The sequence below is a fragment of the Scyliorhinus canicula genome, chromosome 4, assembly GCF_902713615.1.
Source record: "Scyliorhinus canicula chromosome 4, sScyCan1.1, whole genome shotgun sequence".
In the NCBI taxonomy this organism is placed as follows: Eukaryota; Metazoa; Chordata; class Chondrichthyes; order Carcharhiniformes; family Scyliorhinidae; genus Scyliorhinus; species Scyliorhinus canicula.
This window is the reverse complement of record NC_052149.1, coordinates 206,793,192-206,808,448: the sequence shown is the minus strand read 5'-3', so window position 1 is coordinate 206,808,448 and position 15,257 is coordinate 206,793,192. Positions and strand designations below refer to the sequence as shown.

The 15,257-nt window shown below is 44.9% G+C and overlaps 1 protein-coding gene across 1 annotated transcript in view; it reads left to right on the top strand.

Moving 5' to 3' along the window:
• The window catches only part of LOC119965337 (solute carrier family 22 member 5-like), a 169,799-nt gene that overhangs the window by 142,034 nt on the left and 12,508 nt on the right, over window positions 1–15,257 (top strand). Inside the window, exon 9 of the mRNA XM_038795962.1 lies at window positions 13,999–14,134. Coding sequence (XP_038651890.1) covers window positions 13,999–14,134 — 136 coding nt within the window. The remainder of the gene's footprint in view (window positions 1–13,998; window positions 14,135–15,257) is intronic.

Below are 15,257 nucleotides of genomic sequence, written 5' to 3'. Positions count from 1 at the left end.
AATAGTACTTGTTGGTCAGCATTTCAACCCGACGCCGTCCATTATAGTTCAGCGATATCGCTTCAATACCACAGAAGAGCCCCGGGTGAGTCAGTTACCGGGTTTATGTCTTGCCTCGAAAAATTGCCAAATTCTGTGAGGATGGGATTGCATTGCCTGAAATGTTGCAGGATCGCCTGGTCTGCGGCATCAACAATGAGGAGACACAGAAAAAGCTTTTGGCCGAGCCCTCCCTGTACCTGCAGCATGAACTGCGGTCTCCTTATTCCGTGAGAGTGCGGAGCGAGGGGTTCAGGATGTACAGGGAATGGAGGTCAACACCCTGGGGTGTGGTCCTTCCCGTTGAGTCTGGTCTGACCGACTGTCATGGGGGGGATGTCCACTGATTCTGATGAGGGCAATTCGGCTTTGTGTGCAACATGTGGTCACAGGCCCAGGTGCTATCTCAGTCAGCGGGGGTCCAAATGGTCCAAGCCCTCGCAGGGGTAGGTATTGTAGTGATCTCTGTATATTAACATACATGATCAATGTATGGAAATGTAGTACAGCCAATTCAACACTAGATGTCTCACTATCAGATGGTATAAGAAAGACTTTCTCGCTCTTTCTGAGAGTGTGTGCTTCAGGAGAGTGAACAGACAAGACATAGAATTGCTACAGAGAGAGAGAGGTTATAAGTTATTTCATTATTACGCTGTATAGTTAGTTGGTTATCTTTATTATATTTTATTTCTTTTACTAGTTGAGTATTAAGTACAAAGGACTCACACAATATTATTTATATTACTCAATAAATTAGTTCAACTTTAAAAGAAGACTATTGTTCATTTCATCAGCTCAGCTGGTTCAAAGAGTAATATATATATTTTGTATGGTAATATAACATGTATCAGCCTCTGGAGCAGAATTTGTGCCTTCATGAGCCGGAAGAAGAGTCTGCGATGCAGCTTAATTGTGTGGCAGTGTCCCATGTGGACCACATTCTGTTGGGGGGGACTGGTTGTGCCATTTGTGCTTCACCTGGCAGCACATTCTAAAAGTGGGGTCCGGCAGACGATGTGAGTGGGTGGGCGGACTACATGAGGTGTTCAACAAGTACCCAAATGTTTTTTAACCCTGCTTAGGGACCATAAAAGGAGCTGTGGCCAAGTTACAAGTTGACCCAGAGGCTCAGTCATGCTATGCCCAGGCACGTCTGGTTCCCTAGTCCTTGGTGGAGAAGGTTGATGCTGGCCTGACTTGTTGGAGAGTTTGGGCATTATTCAGCCCATGAGTTTTGCCGACTGGGCGGCACAAGTGGTCCCTGTCATGAAACTGGACGGAACTGTCTGTTTATGCGGGGGCTACAAGTTGATGATCAATATGGCTTTGAGACTTGACCGCTATCCCATTTCTTGCTTTGAGGATCTGTATGTTAAACTGGCTAGTGGGTGCTCTTTTCTGAAACTGGCCATGAGTAATGTGTATTTGCAACATAGAACATAGAACATAGAACATAGAATAGTACAGCACAGAACAGGCCCTTCGGCCCTCGATGTTGTGCCGAGCAATGATCACCCCACTCAAACCCACGTATCCACCCTATACCCGTAACCCAACAACTCCCCCCCTTAACCTTACTATTAGGACACTACGGGCAATTTTACCATGGCCAATCCACCTAACCCGCACATCTTTGGACTGTGGGAGGAAACCGGAGCACCCGGAGGAAACCCACGCACACACGGGGAGGACGTGCAGACTCCACACAGACAGTGACCCAGCCGGGAATCGAACCTGGGACCCTGGAGCTGTGAAGCATTTATGCTAACCACCATGCTACCGTGCTGCCCCTTATGATGCAAATAAGCACTGGGGAGTCTACAATTGTACCCAGCCTCCTTTCGGTGCTCGTCGGCTTGTCATGGAGAATATCCTGCGGGAATGGCGTGAGTCACAGTGTATTTGGATGATGACCTGGTCATGGGGGTTACCAACCAGGAGCACTTGTAGAGCTTGTAGAGGCGTTGTTGAGGCACTTCTCAGAGTTTGGCGCCCGCCTGCATTGGGGAAGAGCGTGTTCCATGCAATGGAGGTGGACAGCGACAACCCTGTGGCTGAAAAAGTGCATGCCATCCAGTTGGCCCCCGCCCCAAAGCATGCAACAGAACTACACTCGTTTCTAGGGTTCGTCAATTATTATGGAAAATTTTTCCGAATCTCGCGGCTATACTTGCTCCTTTGCGTTTCCTCCTTAAGATGCACTGGACCTGGCTGTGGGCTACAACCCAGGTGGCGGCTCTTCTACGTGTCGAGAGACGGTTGTCATCCTCGGGAGTGCTGACTCACTACGATCCGGCCAAGCCATTGATCTGCATGTGTGATACATTGCCTGATGGGATTTAGGCCGGTCCGTTCCATCTGATGCTAGATGGTCAGAATTGGCTGATTGCTTCTGCATCTCAAATGCTGACTGCGGCTGAATGTAAATAAGTGAAAATCGAGAAGGAGGATCCAGCGGTGGCATTCGAGGTGAAATTATTCCACCAGTTTGTCTACAGCTGCCATTTCCTCACTGGAACATAGGAACAGGAGTAGGCCATTCAGCCCCTCGAGCCTGACTGCCATTTAATGAGATCAAGGCTAACCTGTGACCTAACTCCATGTACCTACCTTTGGGCCATATCCTTTAATATCTTTGCTCAACAAACCCTATCTATCTCAGATTTAAAATTAACAGGGTGGGGGGATGCACGGGAGCAGAGTGGTTAGCACAGTTGCTTCATAGCTCTAGGGCCCCAGGTTCGATTCCCGGCTTCTCCCCGTGTCTGCATGGGTTTCCTCCAAGTGCTCCGGTTTCCTCCCACAGTCCAAAGATGTGCAGGTTAGGTGGATTGGCCATGCTAAATTGTCCTTAGTGTCCAAAAAGGTTGGGAGGGGTTACTGGGTGCAGACTCGATGGGCCAAATGGCCTCCTTTTGCACTGTAGATTCTATGATCCAGCTTCAACTGCTTTTACTTTGGAGAGAATTTCAAACCTCTGCCATCCTTTGAGTGAAGAAGTTCTTCCCAATACTCTGCTGAAAGGTCTAGTCCTAATTTTTCAATTATGCCCCTTAGTTTTAGTACCTCCAACGTCCATTGGAAATAGTTTATCTTTATCTACCCTGTCTTTCCCTGTTAATATCTTGAATACTTCGATCAGATCGCCCCTTAACCTCCTAAATTTTAGTGAAAACAGGTCTAATTAGGGGCTGGCTTGTAATGCAGAACAAGGCCAACAGCGCGAGTTTAATTCCCGTACCGGTCTCCCTGAACAGGGGCCGGAATGTGGCGACTAGGGGCTTTTCACAGTAACTTCATTGAAGCCTACTTGTGACAATAAAGTTTATTCTTATTAATTTGAGTAATCTCGCCTTGTAACTCAACTCCTGTAATCAGGTATAATTTTTGTAAACCAATGTTGCACTTCCTCCAAAGCCATTATGTGCTTCCTGAGGTGTGTTGCCCAGAAGTGGGGTCTATCCAGGGTTTTCTATAGCTGCAGCATAACCACTGTGTCTTTATATTCCAATTCTCTAGCTATAAATGAGAGCCTTCCATTAGTCCTTCTGATTATTTACTGCACTTGTTCCTGCCATTTTAAGGATCTATGCACCTGAACCCCAAGTCTCTTTGGCCACCCACTGTACCTAACCTCTTTCCATTTAGAAAGTACTTTGCTCTATCCTTTTTTGGCCCCAAATAGATAACCTCGCACTTGCTTACATTGAATTCCATCTGCCACAATTTTACCCTTCACCTCGTCTGTCAATGTCTCCTTGCAATTTTATGCCATCACCTGGCCTATTTTCAATGTCACCTAAATGTTATCATCCGCAAATTTGAATATATGACTTCCTATGCCATCATCAAAATCATTAATGAATAATGTGAATAATTGAGGTCCCAAACACAGATCCCTGCAGTATCCCACTAGTCACCTCCTGCCAATCTGAGGAATTACCCTTTATTCCCTTGTTGCCTGCCACTCAACATGTTTCCTAACCATGTCAATAATTTATCCTCAACTCTGTGGGCTTCCACCTTAGTTAACAGTCTCTTTAGTTGGACTTTATCAAATGCTTTCTGGAAATCCATATAAGTGACATCCATAGACATTCCCCTGTCCATTACCTTAGTCACCCATTTAAAATAGTCTATAAAATCAGTCAGCATGACCTTCCCATCACGAATCCATGCTGGCTCTCCCTGGTCGACTAACATTTTTCAAGATATTCAGTTACCCTTTCCTGATTATAGACTCCAGTAATTTCCCACCACGGATGTTAGGCTAGCTGGTCTATAATTCCCTGGTTTCCCCCTTTCACTCTTTTTAAACAGTGGAGTGACATGTGCAATTTTCCAATCCAGAGGGACTACTCCTGAATCTAGGGAACTCTGTTAGAGCATCTACAATGTGCTCCCCTACTTCCTTTAACAACCCTCCGATGAAAACCGTCAGGCCCTGGGGACCTATCACTCTTTAGTTCCATTAATTTCCTAATTAGTGATGCTGTACTCACATTAATTCTATTAAGTCATTGTCCTCTATCGATTCTATTTTTTTTCGAGACATCCAGCAAGTTATCCTCCTCTTCTACTGTAAATACTAAGACAAAGTAACTGTTCAACATGTCTGGACAGTCCCCCTTTATCAATGACGATGGGGGTGATTCATCAGAAAAAATTCTGAGTTCATTTGTGTCGGGTTTTTCAGGGAGTTTAGTTCCCCACTGCGACTCAATGACACTTAGTCATTTTTTTGTGTCCTGGGGAATTTCTCACCAGTTTAGCACACTTCGGGCTGGTTTCCCCTGCGCCCCCCATCCGCAAGAACGCCACGGGCGAGCCATGTGCAATGGAGAACTCCATTGACCTTAGGCTGGATTCTCCGGTCACAATGCGGATGCAGCCGAAGAATCCAGATGAATGGGATAGATGCAAAGACTAGCAAATAGTCATAAAGCAGCTTATAAGAGCCACTGAAAGGGATTATGAAAGAAAAATTGCAAGGGACATCACAATCAGGAAGAAGAAATTTTATGTTTATTTAAGGGAAAACGGGTGGTGAAGAGCAATGGAGGCCCACAAAAAGTTGAAAATGGAGATATTGGGTGCAAGTCTCTGTCTACATTGCGCTCAGGCGAGTGCACAATCTGGCCAGAGAATCCCAGGAGAGTCCTCTCGTGGGCTTCCCGGCAGCTTCCGTGCTTTACAGGTTTCACCCAAACCACGCGAGGCGTTGGAGTCGGTACTCTGCCCAAAAGGGGTGGGACAAAATTATGCTCACAGAACTAAGTCTTAAACCTACTTAAAACCTAAATGCCCAGTATCCATGGGCCTCCCTCGTTACTCCAGCCTGCTCAGGGATGCTGCAGCCGAGCGCTGATCAGTGCTAGTCCGCAAGAATGTGAACCAGTGCATGGTGGCTCCCTGGCCCTCCCCTTGAACGTGGGCACCTTGGCAATGCCCAGCTGGCACCTTGGCACTGCCATCCTGGCACTGCCAAGCTGGAAGGAGCACTGTCAGGGTGCCAGTGCAAGGATGCTTGGGTGCCAGGGTGGCTCTGTCAAGGGCCAGGGGCTGAGGGGGTGCAATGCACATGAAAGGAGGGTGGAGAGGGGTTTGAAAGGTGAGGGTGTGCAGGGCAGGTAAGTAGGGGGTCTCTAGGAGATTGGGGGTGGTTACGGGTGGGAGTCTTGGAAGAGATGGAATGCTGTAAGGAGGCTTGGGTGGACCTGAAAAGGTGGACCCCATAGGGGGATGACCTCACTTTGGGGATGTGGGGTAATGCCCATACGTGTTGGGTGGTGACATTGCCCATGGGTGGGGTGCGTGGAGCATCCACAAGCTCACTTAGAGAGAGAGACATTCTTTCAAAATGGCAGCCTGATCTCTGAGTTCAGCTCCCCAGGGCTCATCCTTTGGCAAATCTGCACATTAGAGCGAGGCAGCTAGCCTCGAGGACCTCGGACGAGTGCCATTTGGTGCTGATCTCCACATCTCCATGCACTGGTTCACATTCTTGTGGACTAGCACTGATCAGTGCTCGGCTGCAGCATTTCATGGGCATGGTCCCCCCTTGCTCCCTGATCCTTGGCAGAGCTCCTGCAAGTTTGGCAGTGCCATCCAGGCACCTTGGCGGTGTCAGGGTGCCAGCTGGGCAGTGCCAAGGTGCCCACATGCCGGGGAGCCACCATGCATTTACCCTGCCGGCCCCCCAGGGGTCTCCGATGGCCCAGGGGCTCCCTTAGTGCCATTTTGCCTGGTTCGATCGGCGCTCGACTGCAGCCTCTTTGGGGAGGTCGAAGAATCGATGGAGGCCGGTGTAACACAGGTGAGCAGGTCAGAAGCAGGTTTCTGATGACATACCTCCGGGAGCAACATTTTCTATATTAATTGGGGCGGAGTTCCAAATCCAACATCTCGCAGGACTTTGGTGAATTTTGCAAGGCATGGAGCCTGTCAGGGGCTTGAAGCACATCTCTCCTGGCATTCTCCGGTCGCATTGGTGCTCTCAATTGACCGTAACATGGCGAGAGAATCGCGCCCCATGTTTGTGTAGACCAGTGCAGAATGGTGCCTGGCTGCGGCCTTGTTGGAGAGGTTGGTGCATCCCGTGTTGCCGGTGGATACCGGGTAAATTCACCTCAGCCAGTCTAAAACCGACTTCAGCGTATGCTGTTTGGCATCTGGTCACATCCTTGTGGGTATGTTTCAGAATCGAATGCCTCGCGGGACTTAGGTGAATCCCTCACGGCACAAAGACTGTTGGAAAGATGGTGAGAGGGCTCTCCTGGCATTCACCGGCCTCACCACGCACAAGGGAAGGGCAATGTGGCTGGAGAACCGCGCACATAATTAGTTCCCAGTCCTGCCCAGCAGCTATGTTTCCGTAATCACTACTACATCATAATCTTCAATATATAGACAGGCACAGTCAGGCAGCTATTGAACACAGAGACCAGGACATAACCAATGAGCAGGCAGAACACTCAGGGGTGGTATCTCACTATAAAAGGCACAAGGCACTCACACTCCGCCTCTTTCCATTGATGAACATCTACAGAGTGAGTCAGGGTGTATTTACAGTATCACACTTCCAGCACATGACTAAAAGCTCATCTGGTTCAGTCAGACAGAGTAACCACACTTAGGTTAGCAGAGAGTCCAACTCATAGGGGCCTCACGGTAGCATGAGGGGCCTCACGGTAGCATGGTGGTTAGCATCAATGCTTCACAGCTCCAGGGTCCCAGGTTCGATTCCCGGCTGGGTCACTGTCTGTGTGGAGTCTGCACATCCTCCCTGTGTGTGCGTGGGTTTCCTCCGGGTGCTCCGGTTTCCTCCCACAGTCCAAAGATGTGCGGGTTAGGTGGATTGGCCATGCTAAATTGCCCGTAGTGTAAGGTTAATGGGGGGATTGTTGGGTTACAGGTATACGGGTTACGTGGGTTTAAGTAGGGTGATCATTGCTCGGCACAACATCGAGGGCCGAAGGGCCTGTTCTGTGCTATACTGTTCTATGTTCTATAGAGAACATGCTAACTGTGCTACTGGTTCAATAAATCAGATTGAACTAACTTCAAGGTCTGGAGTATCTTTTGGTTAAAGCTGCATCCAGTTGCAGCCTGTGTTATCCTTGAGTACATAACACGACAGACTGCATAAAGATGTAGTTAAATTTTGTCAATCATGTCACACATGTCAAGTGATAGGGAAACCAGGTAATACCCATTCCAGTATTTGAGGAACCTTTTACAAGGATCTTAATTGATTGCGTAGGACCGCTTCCTAAAACGAAAAGTGGGAATCAATATCTTCTGACGATAATGGATGTGTCTTCTAGTTTTCCAAAGGCCATTCCAGTTCACAATATTACAGCTAAAAATATTGTGGAGGAGTTACTTCAATTCTTTACCAGATATGGACTACCCACAGAAATACAATCGGATCAAGGATCAAATTTTGCCTCAAGGCTATTCAAAGACGTTATGGATAGCTTAGGAATAAAACAATTTAAATTAACTGCGTACCATCCAGAATCACAGGGAGCGTTAGAAAGGTGGCATCAGACATTAACGATTCACGATTATGCAGAGGATTGAGATAAAGGAATTCCATTCGTACAGTTTGCAATTAGGAATGCACCTAATGATTCAACCAAGTTCAGTCCTTTTGAAATAATTTTTGGTCACGAGGTAAGAGGACCACTTAAATTGATTAAGGAAAAATTAGTGAGTGAGAAATCGGAAATTACATTATTGGATTACGTGTCAAATTTTCAGGAACAATTAAATAGAGTAGGTGAATTGGCTAGACAACATTTAAAAGTTGCACAACAAGTGATGAAACGGGTGGCGGACAAGAAAGCCAAAGTTCGTAGTTTTGCCAGTGGAGATAAAGTTTTAATATTGTTACCAGCGGTAGGTGAACCTTTAAAAGCTGGGTTTTGTGGACCTTATCAGATTCAAAGGAAATTAAGTGAGGTGAATTATGTGGTTAAAAACACCAGATAGAAAGAAGACTCACCGAGTGTGTCATGTGAATATGCTTAAAAGGTACTTTGAAAGGGAAGGAGAGAAAAAAAAGGAGGTTTTCATGATTCTAACTCAGTGACGAATGAAATCCAGATGACTGTGAATTTGACATACCTCAAATTAAATTGGAAAACGAGGATGTTGTTAAAAATTGGGATCAATTGTTGAGTTACCTACCAGAGGAAAATCGGACTGACCTGAAAGAGTTATTGATATCACGTGGGCAAGTTTGTGGAGATAAATTGGGAAGTACTAAAATGGCTATACATGATGTAGATGTGGGAAATGCAGTTCCAATCAAACAACATCCATATAGACTTAACCGTTTAAAATTGGCACAGGTTAACAAAGAGATTGAGAGTTTGCTTAAAAATGGCATAATTGAAGTGGGTTGCAGCCAATGGAGCTCACCCATAGTGATGGTGCCGAAACCAGATGGTACTCAACAGTTGTGTGTGGACTATAGAAAGGTTAATGCAGTTACAAGAACGGACTCATATCCTGTCCCACGTTTGGAGAATTGCATTGAGAAAGTGGGACAATCAGCTTTTATTTCCAAACTGGATTTACTTAAAGGTTACTGGCAGGTACCTTTATCCAAAAGGGCTTTTGTGGCTCCAGATGGTTTATACCAATTCAAAGTTATGCCATTTGGCATGAAAAACGCCCCAGCCACATTTCAACGGTTAACTAACAAAGTTGTTTCAGGATTACCCAATTGTGCGGTATACATCGATGATCTGGTAATTTTCAGCCATACATGGAAAGGACATTTAAAACATCTGATGGAGTTATTCGATGGACTTCAGGAGGCAGGTTTGGTGATAAACCTAGCCAAAAGTGAATTTGGAAAGACCCAAGTTACTTTCATTGTGGAGTTTCCGATACCCTCAAGATGAAGGGAAATAATGTGATTTATTGGTCTGAGTGGATTTGATCGAACATTTGTGCAAACCTTTTGTAGCGTGGTTGCTCCACTGATGGACTTGCTGAAGACACGTCAAGGATTTCAGTGGACAGCGGACTTTCAACAGGCATTTGACTGCCTGAAAGCTGTGATAAACAATGCTCTTGAGTTGGAGAATTACAAGAGACTCTATGATCAGATTGATCTAAAGTATCTGACTTTAAAAAGAAATGCAGAGGTGTAGAGAACTGGATGGATCGTGCAAAGACCTTCTTGTTCAAAGCTTCTGTCAATTGAGAAGGATTTCAGTTGGTGGAAGAAAAACAAAAAAAAGGACTATATTATTATACCTGTTTGCATGTGTTGTTTTTTTTTTAAACAAAAAAGTATATTTACTGTGTGCATTTCTTAAAGGAAAGTGAAAAGGTGAAAAATTAAACCATCTTGAAGTTGATGGTTTGTTTTTTTTTCTTTGGGGGAGGTGTCATGTGAGAGTACCTATAAGAAATGTGTGGTTATAAATGGGTGTGTATATAAATATCTATAGTGAGAGTGTCTTTAATAAAAGGGTGTTTACTACTGCAGTGATGTCAGAGAGTGGGTGGAGCTGGGCTGTCTGTCAGCTTTTTACATTTTCGTTTTAGGCTTTTTGCTGCAGGGTGTGTTTTAGTTTTGTTTTCAGTGTTGGAGCTGAAGCCAGGCAGTGCAGGTGTAATGTTGATCATTCTGCCATGAAACGACTATCTCTTGATCATTTGGTGAATTAAAAATTATAAATGTTCTCAGTAGTGAATGTAAACCTAATGTGTTTCTGGTAAAAGGTGTTTTAAGTCTTATGGATGTTAAAAGGAAAGCTTAAAGGATTACTCAGTGTTGTATTCTTTGGGGGGTTGTATTGGAATTGATGGTTGCTAAGATGTTCACTGTATGTTTTAAAAAGGTTAACTTGAGTTCATAGAATATACATTGTTTTGCTTTTAAAAAATACTTTTTGATTTCTGCTGTACCACACCTGTAGAGTGGGCCGTGTGCTCCCCGTACCACAATCTATTAAAAGTTGTGGGTCAGGTGAACTCCATGATACACTTTGGGGTTTTCTAAACCCTTGCCCATAACTAATATGTACACTGCATTTGGGCAAAGGTGTACAACATGTATCGAACTCAATCATTTTGCTACACAATGCAGATTTAACACAACAACAAACCAGAATCAATTAAAAAATGCATTTCAATAGCATAAAAAAGTCAACTCTATACAAAACATGGAAGAAAAGAAAACATTTTAAAATCAAAGATTAATCTCACTATGCCTACTTCACTGGACGACTTCATAATAGAAGCATTTATAAAAACAAATGGATACAAAACTGCTGATAAATCAAGCAGGCTACTATCCGAATAGAAATAAAGATGGATAGAAACAATTAATCATAAATGGATTAGAGGTACAAATTAAATTGGACACTGAAACACACGCTAATCTGATAACAAAATCGGATTTGAGCAAAGTAGCAACCCGTCCAAAATATAAAGACACATTGTAAATTAATAGAGGACAATGGAAATGAAATAACAACAAAAGTTCATGCTACCTCATAGTTCAGAGTGGTGACATTAAAATACCACTTGATTTTGAAATTGTGGATGACACAAAATCCTCACTTATTGGGGTAAATGCATGTATCCAGCTGAACCCAATGAAGAGAATTCACACTGCAAACTCTTTCCCTGGTTCAAAAGATTTAGGGCGAAATTCTCCGCCCCCCACGACGGGTGGGAGAATAGCGGGAGGGCCTTCCCGACATTTTTGCCGCCCTCCCGCTGTTCTCTCCCCCCCCTCCGCCGAAGTCCCGACCCGAATCGCTGCCGCCGTTTTTTTACGGCTGGCAGCGATTCTCAGCTGTTAGATGGGCCGAAGTCCCAGCCCTTTACGCCGTTTTACGAACGGCAAACACACCTGGTCTTGCCGTTCGTAAAAACGGCGTGACTAACTCACTATTAATAACCATGGCACCGATTGGCACGGCAGTACCACGGCCGTGCCAAGGGTGCCATGGGCCCGCGATCGGTGGGCACCGATCGCGGGCAGCGGGCCCGATGCTCGCGCACTACTTGTCCTTCCGCCGCCCCGCAGTATCCATTCGCGGGGCGGCTGAGGGGCAACCCGGCCCGCGCATGCGCGGGTTTCGCGCAAACGCGATGACGTCACCCGCGCATGCGCGGGTTGGAGTCTTCCAAACTGCGCATGCGCGGCTGACGTCATATGACGCGTCAGCCGGCGCTAACTCCGGCAAGCGGGCTTAACGATTTTCGTTAAGCCCGTCTTGCCGGAGCCTATGGCGTCGGGCTGCTAGCCCCGACCGGGGACCAGAATCGGTCCCCGGTCGGGAAGGGGCGCGCTGCTGTAAAACCCGCCCGGGTTTTACGCCAGCTTTACGATTTCTCCCGTTTTGGGAGAATCGCGCCCTTAGTACTTGCGGATACGTTATCCAGAACCACAATACACAATGATAACAACGTTGTTGACATTGTACTCAGTATTGAAGCACAAGCCAACTTCGTCACAGCAATGCTACCTGTAACAGAAGCTAAACTACAAATAATCAAGGCAGAAACTCCAAGAGATACGACACTTCAACAAATGATACAATATCTACGTACTGACTGGCTTAAAGGGAAATGTGCAAACTTTTGCAACATCAGAGAAGACATGACAACAATAGACGACATTCTATTGAAAGGGGACCAAATTGTAATTCCATCATGTCTTAGACAAGACATTCTTCACAAATCCATGAAGGATATCAAGGCATTGAGAAATGTAGAAGAAGAGCACGACGTTGGGTGTATTGGCCGGAAATCACCAAGGATATAGACAACTACATTCAACAGTGTCGGAAAAGCCAAATGCACCAACCAGCACAATGTAAGCAGACCTTGGTGGAAAGCGGATTAGTTACTCAACCATGGACAAAAGTTGCCATGGACATATTTTTATTTGATAATTATTGACTATTACACAAATTTTCTGGAGGTTATCAAATTATCCGACTCAATAACACATTCAGTTGTCAGGGCAACAAGAAATGTATTTGTCAGATATGGCATACCAGTTATTGTTGTCACAGACAATGGACTGTGTTTAACAGCCTGGAGTGTTTACAATTTGCCAAGGACTAGAATTTCACACATGTAACTTCTCGCCCACTACACCCGTAGGCAATTGGGAAATCTGAGAAAGGGGTGGGAATTGCGAAGCATCTTTTTAAAAAAGCTATGGCGGACAGAAAGGACTTTGACTTAGTGCTTTTAGCATACAGGGCTACAGCATTGTCATCAGGGCTTTCTCCAGCACAACTATTGATGGAACGAAGAATACGTACTGCGTTACAAACTCTAATAGTTCCAAACAAATCTGAACAAATCGTACATAAAAAATGCAGCAGTTGAAGGGTAAGCAAAAGACGTATTATGATAAAAACTCCAAATTACATTCTAGGCTCAAAAGCGGTGATATTTTATGCATTCAGAATCCTGAAGGTGGATGGATGGACATTGCAAAAGTACTCAATGAACTCACACCAAGATCATACGTGATCAGAACAGAATCTGGAAAGAATTTTGTAGAAACAGAAGAACAGCTTGAAACTCATACAACCTGTTACATTCACAGAATCAGCTACCACAAGTCAACAACTCATATTTCCAATAGAGACTTTCCAAAGCTATATTGTCAAATGTACCAGATAATTCAAATAACACTGTTGTAATGTTAAGAAGGTCTACAAGAAGTAGGAAACCCCCAAATAGATTAAATCTGTAAATCTAACATTAGTTCTGTTGTTATTGCCATGCTGTCCATACTGTAAACAAGAAAACGTACAGCCAACATTTTTCTCAAAGGAAGGGGGATGTGACATTATACAAATGTATAGCATGTGAAGAGTTATTGTTATGTTAAGCCTAGCCATGAGAGGGAGCTAAGGGACGGGACTATAAATTGCACCAGGTCTTAAAAGCGAAGGGGAGGATATTAGACAGGAGCTGATGAAGACAAGGTTCATAGTGTATTACAGAGTTAGTTAAGATATAATAATTGTAATTAGTATATAGAGATAGTTGGTGAGTGTAGTTTAATTCTTACATGTTTGTTTGCTATTCAGAATAAGTGTCAAATTCAAATTTAGTGGTGTTAATAAAATTAGTTTAGTCTTCAAAAGAGCTTTGTGTATCTTTGTGATCACTATGCTTTCCAGCCTGGAAACCCCTCACAAAGAATACCACAAGAAGTGCGAGTGAGATAGAGCTGAGTGTCCTCAATATTCATGTGTTTGATTGATGCTCACTTTGCACTAAGAATGTTGGGAAAGGGTCAAAAACATCTCCACACATTATACAACTGTATCTACATTGAAAATACAACTAAGAGTGGTAATTGAACACATAGCCTCTGTGACCTGCATTGTTTATGTTTTTATGTAAATGTACTGATCTTTCCCAACAGACAACTTAATCTCTCTATTTTCACAGATGTTTATTCTGAGTTTCTGCCTTATATTCTGATGGGAAGCCTGACCGTGTTTTCAGCATTTCTAGTCCTGTTTCTGCCTGAAACACTCAATGTTCCTCTCCCTGAAACCATTGACCAGATGCAGAAAATAAAGAGGTACGGCTGTATAGTCTTCATCGACTGGATATTTCCAGACTGGGAAAATGGGAATGGAGGTGGCTGTGTGAGGAAGGAGCGCTGGTAAGGTTGCGATGGGGTCAACACGGGACTATTTCTTTTGCGTTTCCGCCAGAAAGAAGCTTTCTCAATGTTGGGCTGGTAATAGGTTCTGCTGCTCACTGCACAAAGGTGGACAGCCAATAAGAGTGACTTGGGTTCCAATTCGGGATGAATTTGCAGGATCACCTCACACTGAAAAAGCACCTGCCCTCCTCCGCACCCAGTGACCAACTCTTCATTGGAGGAAGGAAAAGTCATGCAGGAAATCCATCAGAGCCAAAGGCTCCAAGCCCCAACGACAGGGCCACATGAGTGAAATGTTGCAATCGGAATAAAAGTAACATTGGGCAGTGGGTTAGCCCGGTTGCCTCACGGCGGCGAGGTCCCAGGTTCGATCCCGGCTCTGGGTCACTGTCCGTGTGGAGTTTGCACATTCTCTCCGTGTTTGCGTGCGTTTCATCCCCACAAACCAAAGATGTGCAACGTAGGTGAATTGGTCACGCTAAATTTCCCCGTAATTGGAAAAAATGAATTGGGTACTCTCAATTTAAAAAAAAAAGAATAAAAGTAACATACTGCAGATGCTGGAAATCTGAAACAAAAACAGAAAATGCTGGAAATATTCAACCAGCCTGGCAGCACCTTGCAGAAACAAATAGAATTAACGTTTCAAATCCGTGAGTCTATTGACCCGAAATGTTAACTTTATTGCTCTCTCCACGGATGCTGCCAGACCTGCTGAGTTTTTCCAGCAATTTCTGTTTTTCTTTCAATTGAAGGTGTGGCCCATCATGCAAAGATGTTTCCTCTCCTTCATGTATTCACCAGCTTCGGGAGTCTTCAGTGTAGCTCTTCTCTGTTCCCCAGTGAAGGCACCTCAATTATGAGCAGCGCTCACAGTCCCCGACCTGACTCAGCAGCGCCCACCTCTCCCAGCGGCGCTGCTGGCCAACCTTTGCAGCAGTTCCCCGGTTGGACTTCCCACATCACTGATCAGCCCGCCATCCATAATTGGCTGGGCCTCCAGATGTAGCTTCTTAATTGGCTGCCTCTGGGAAGA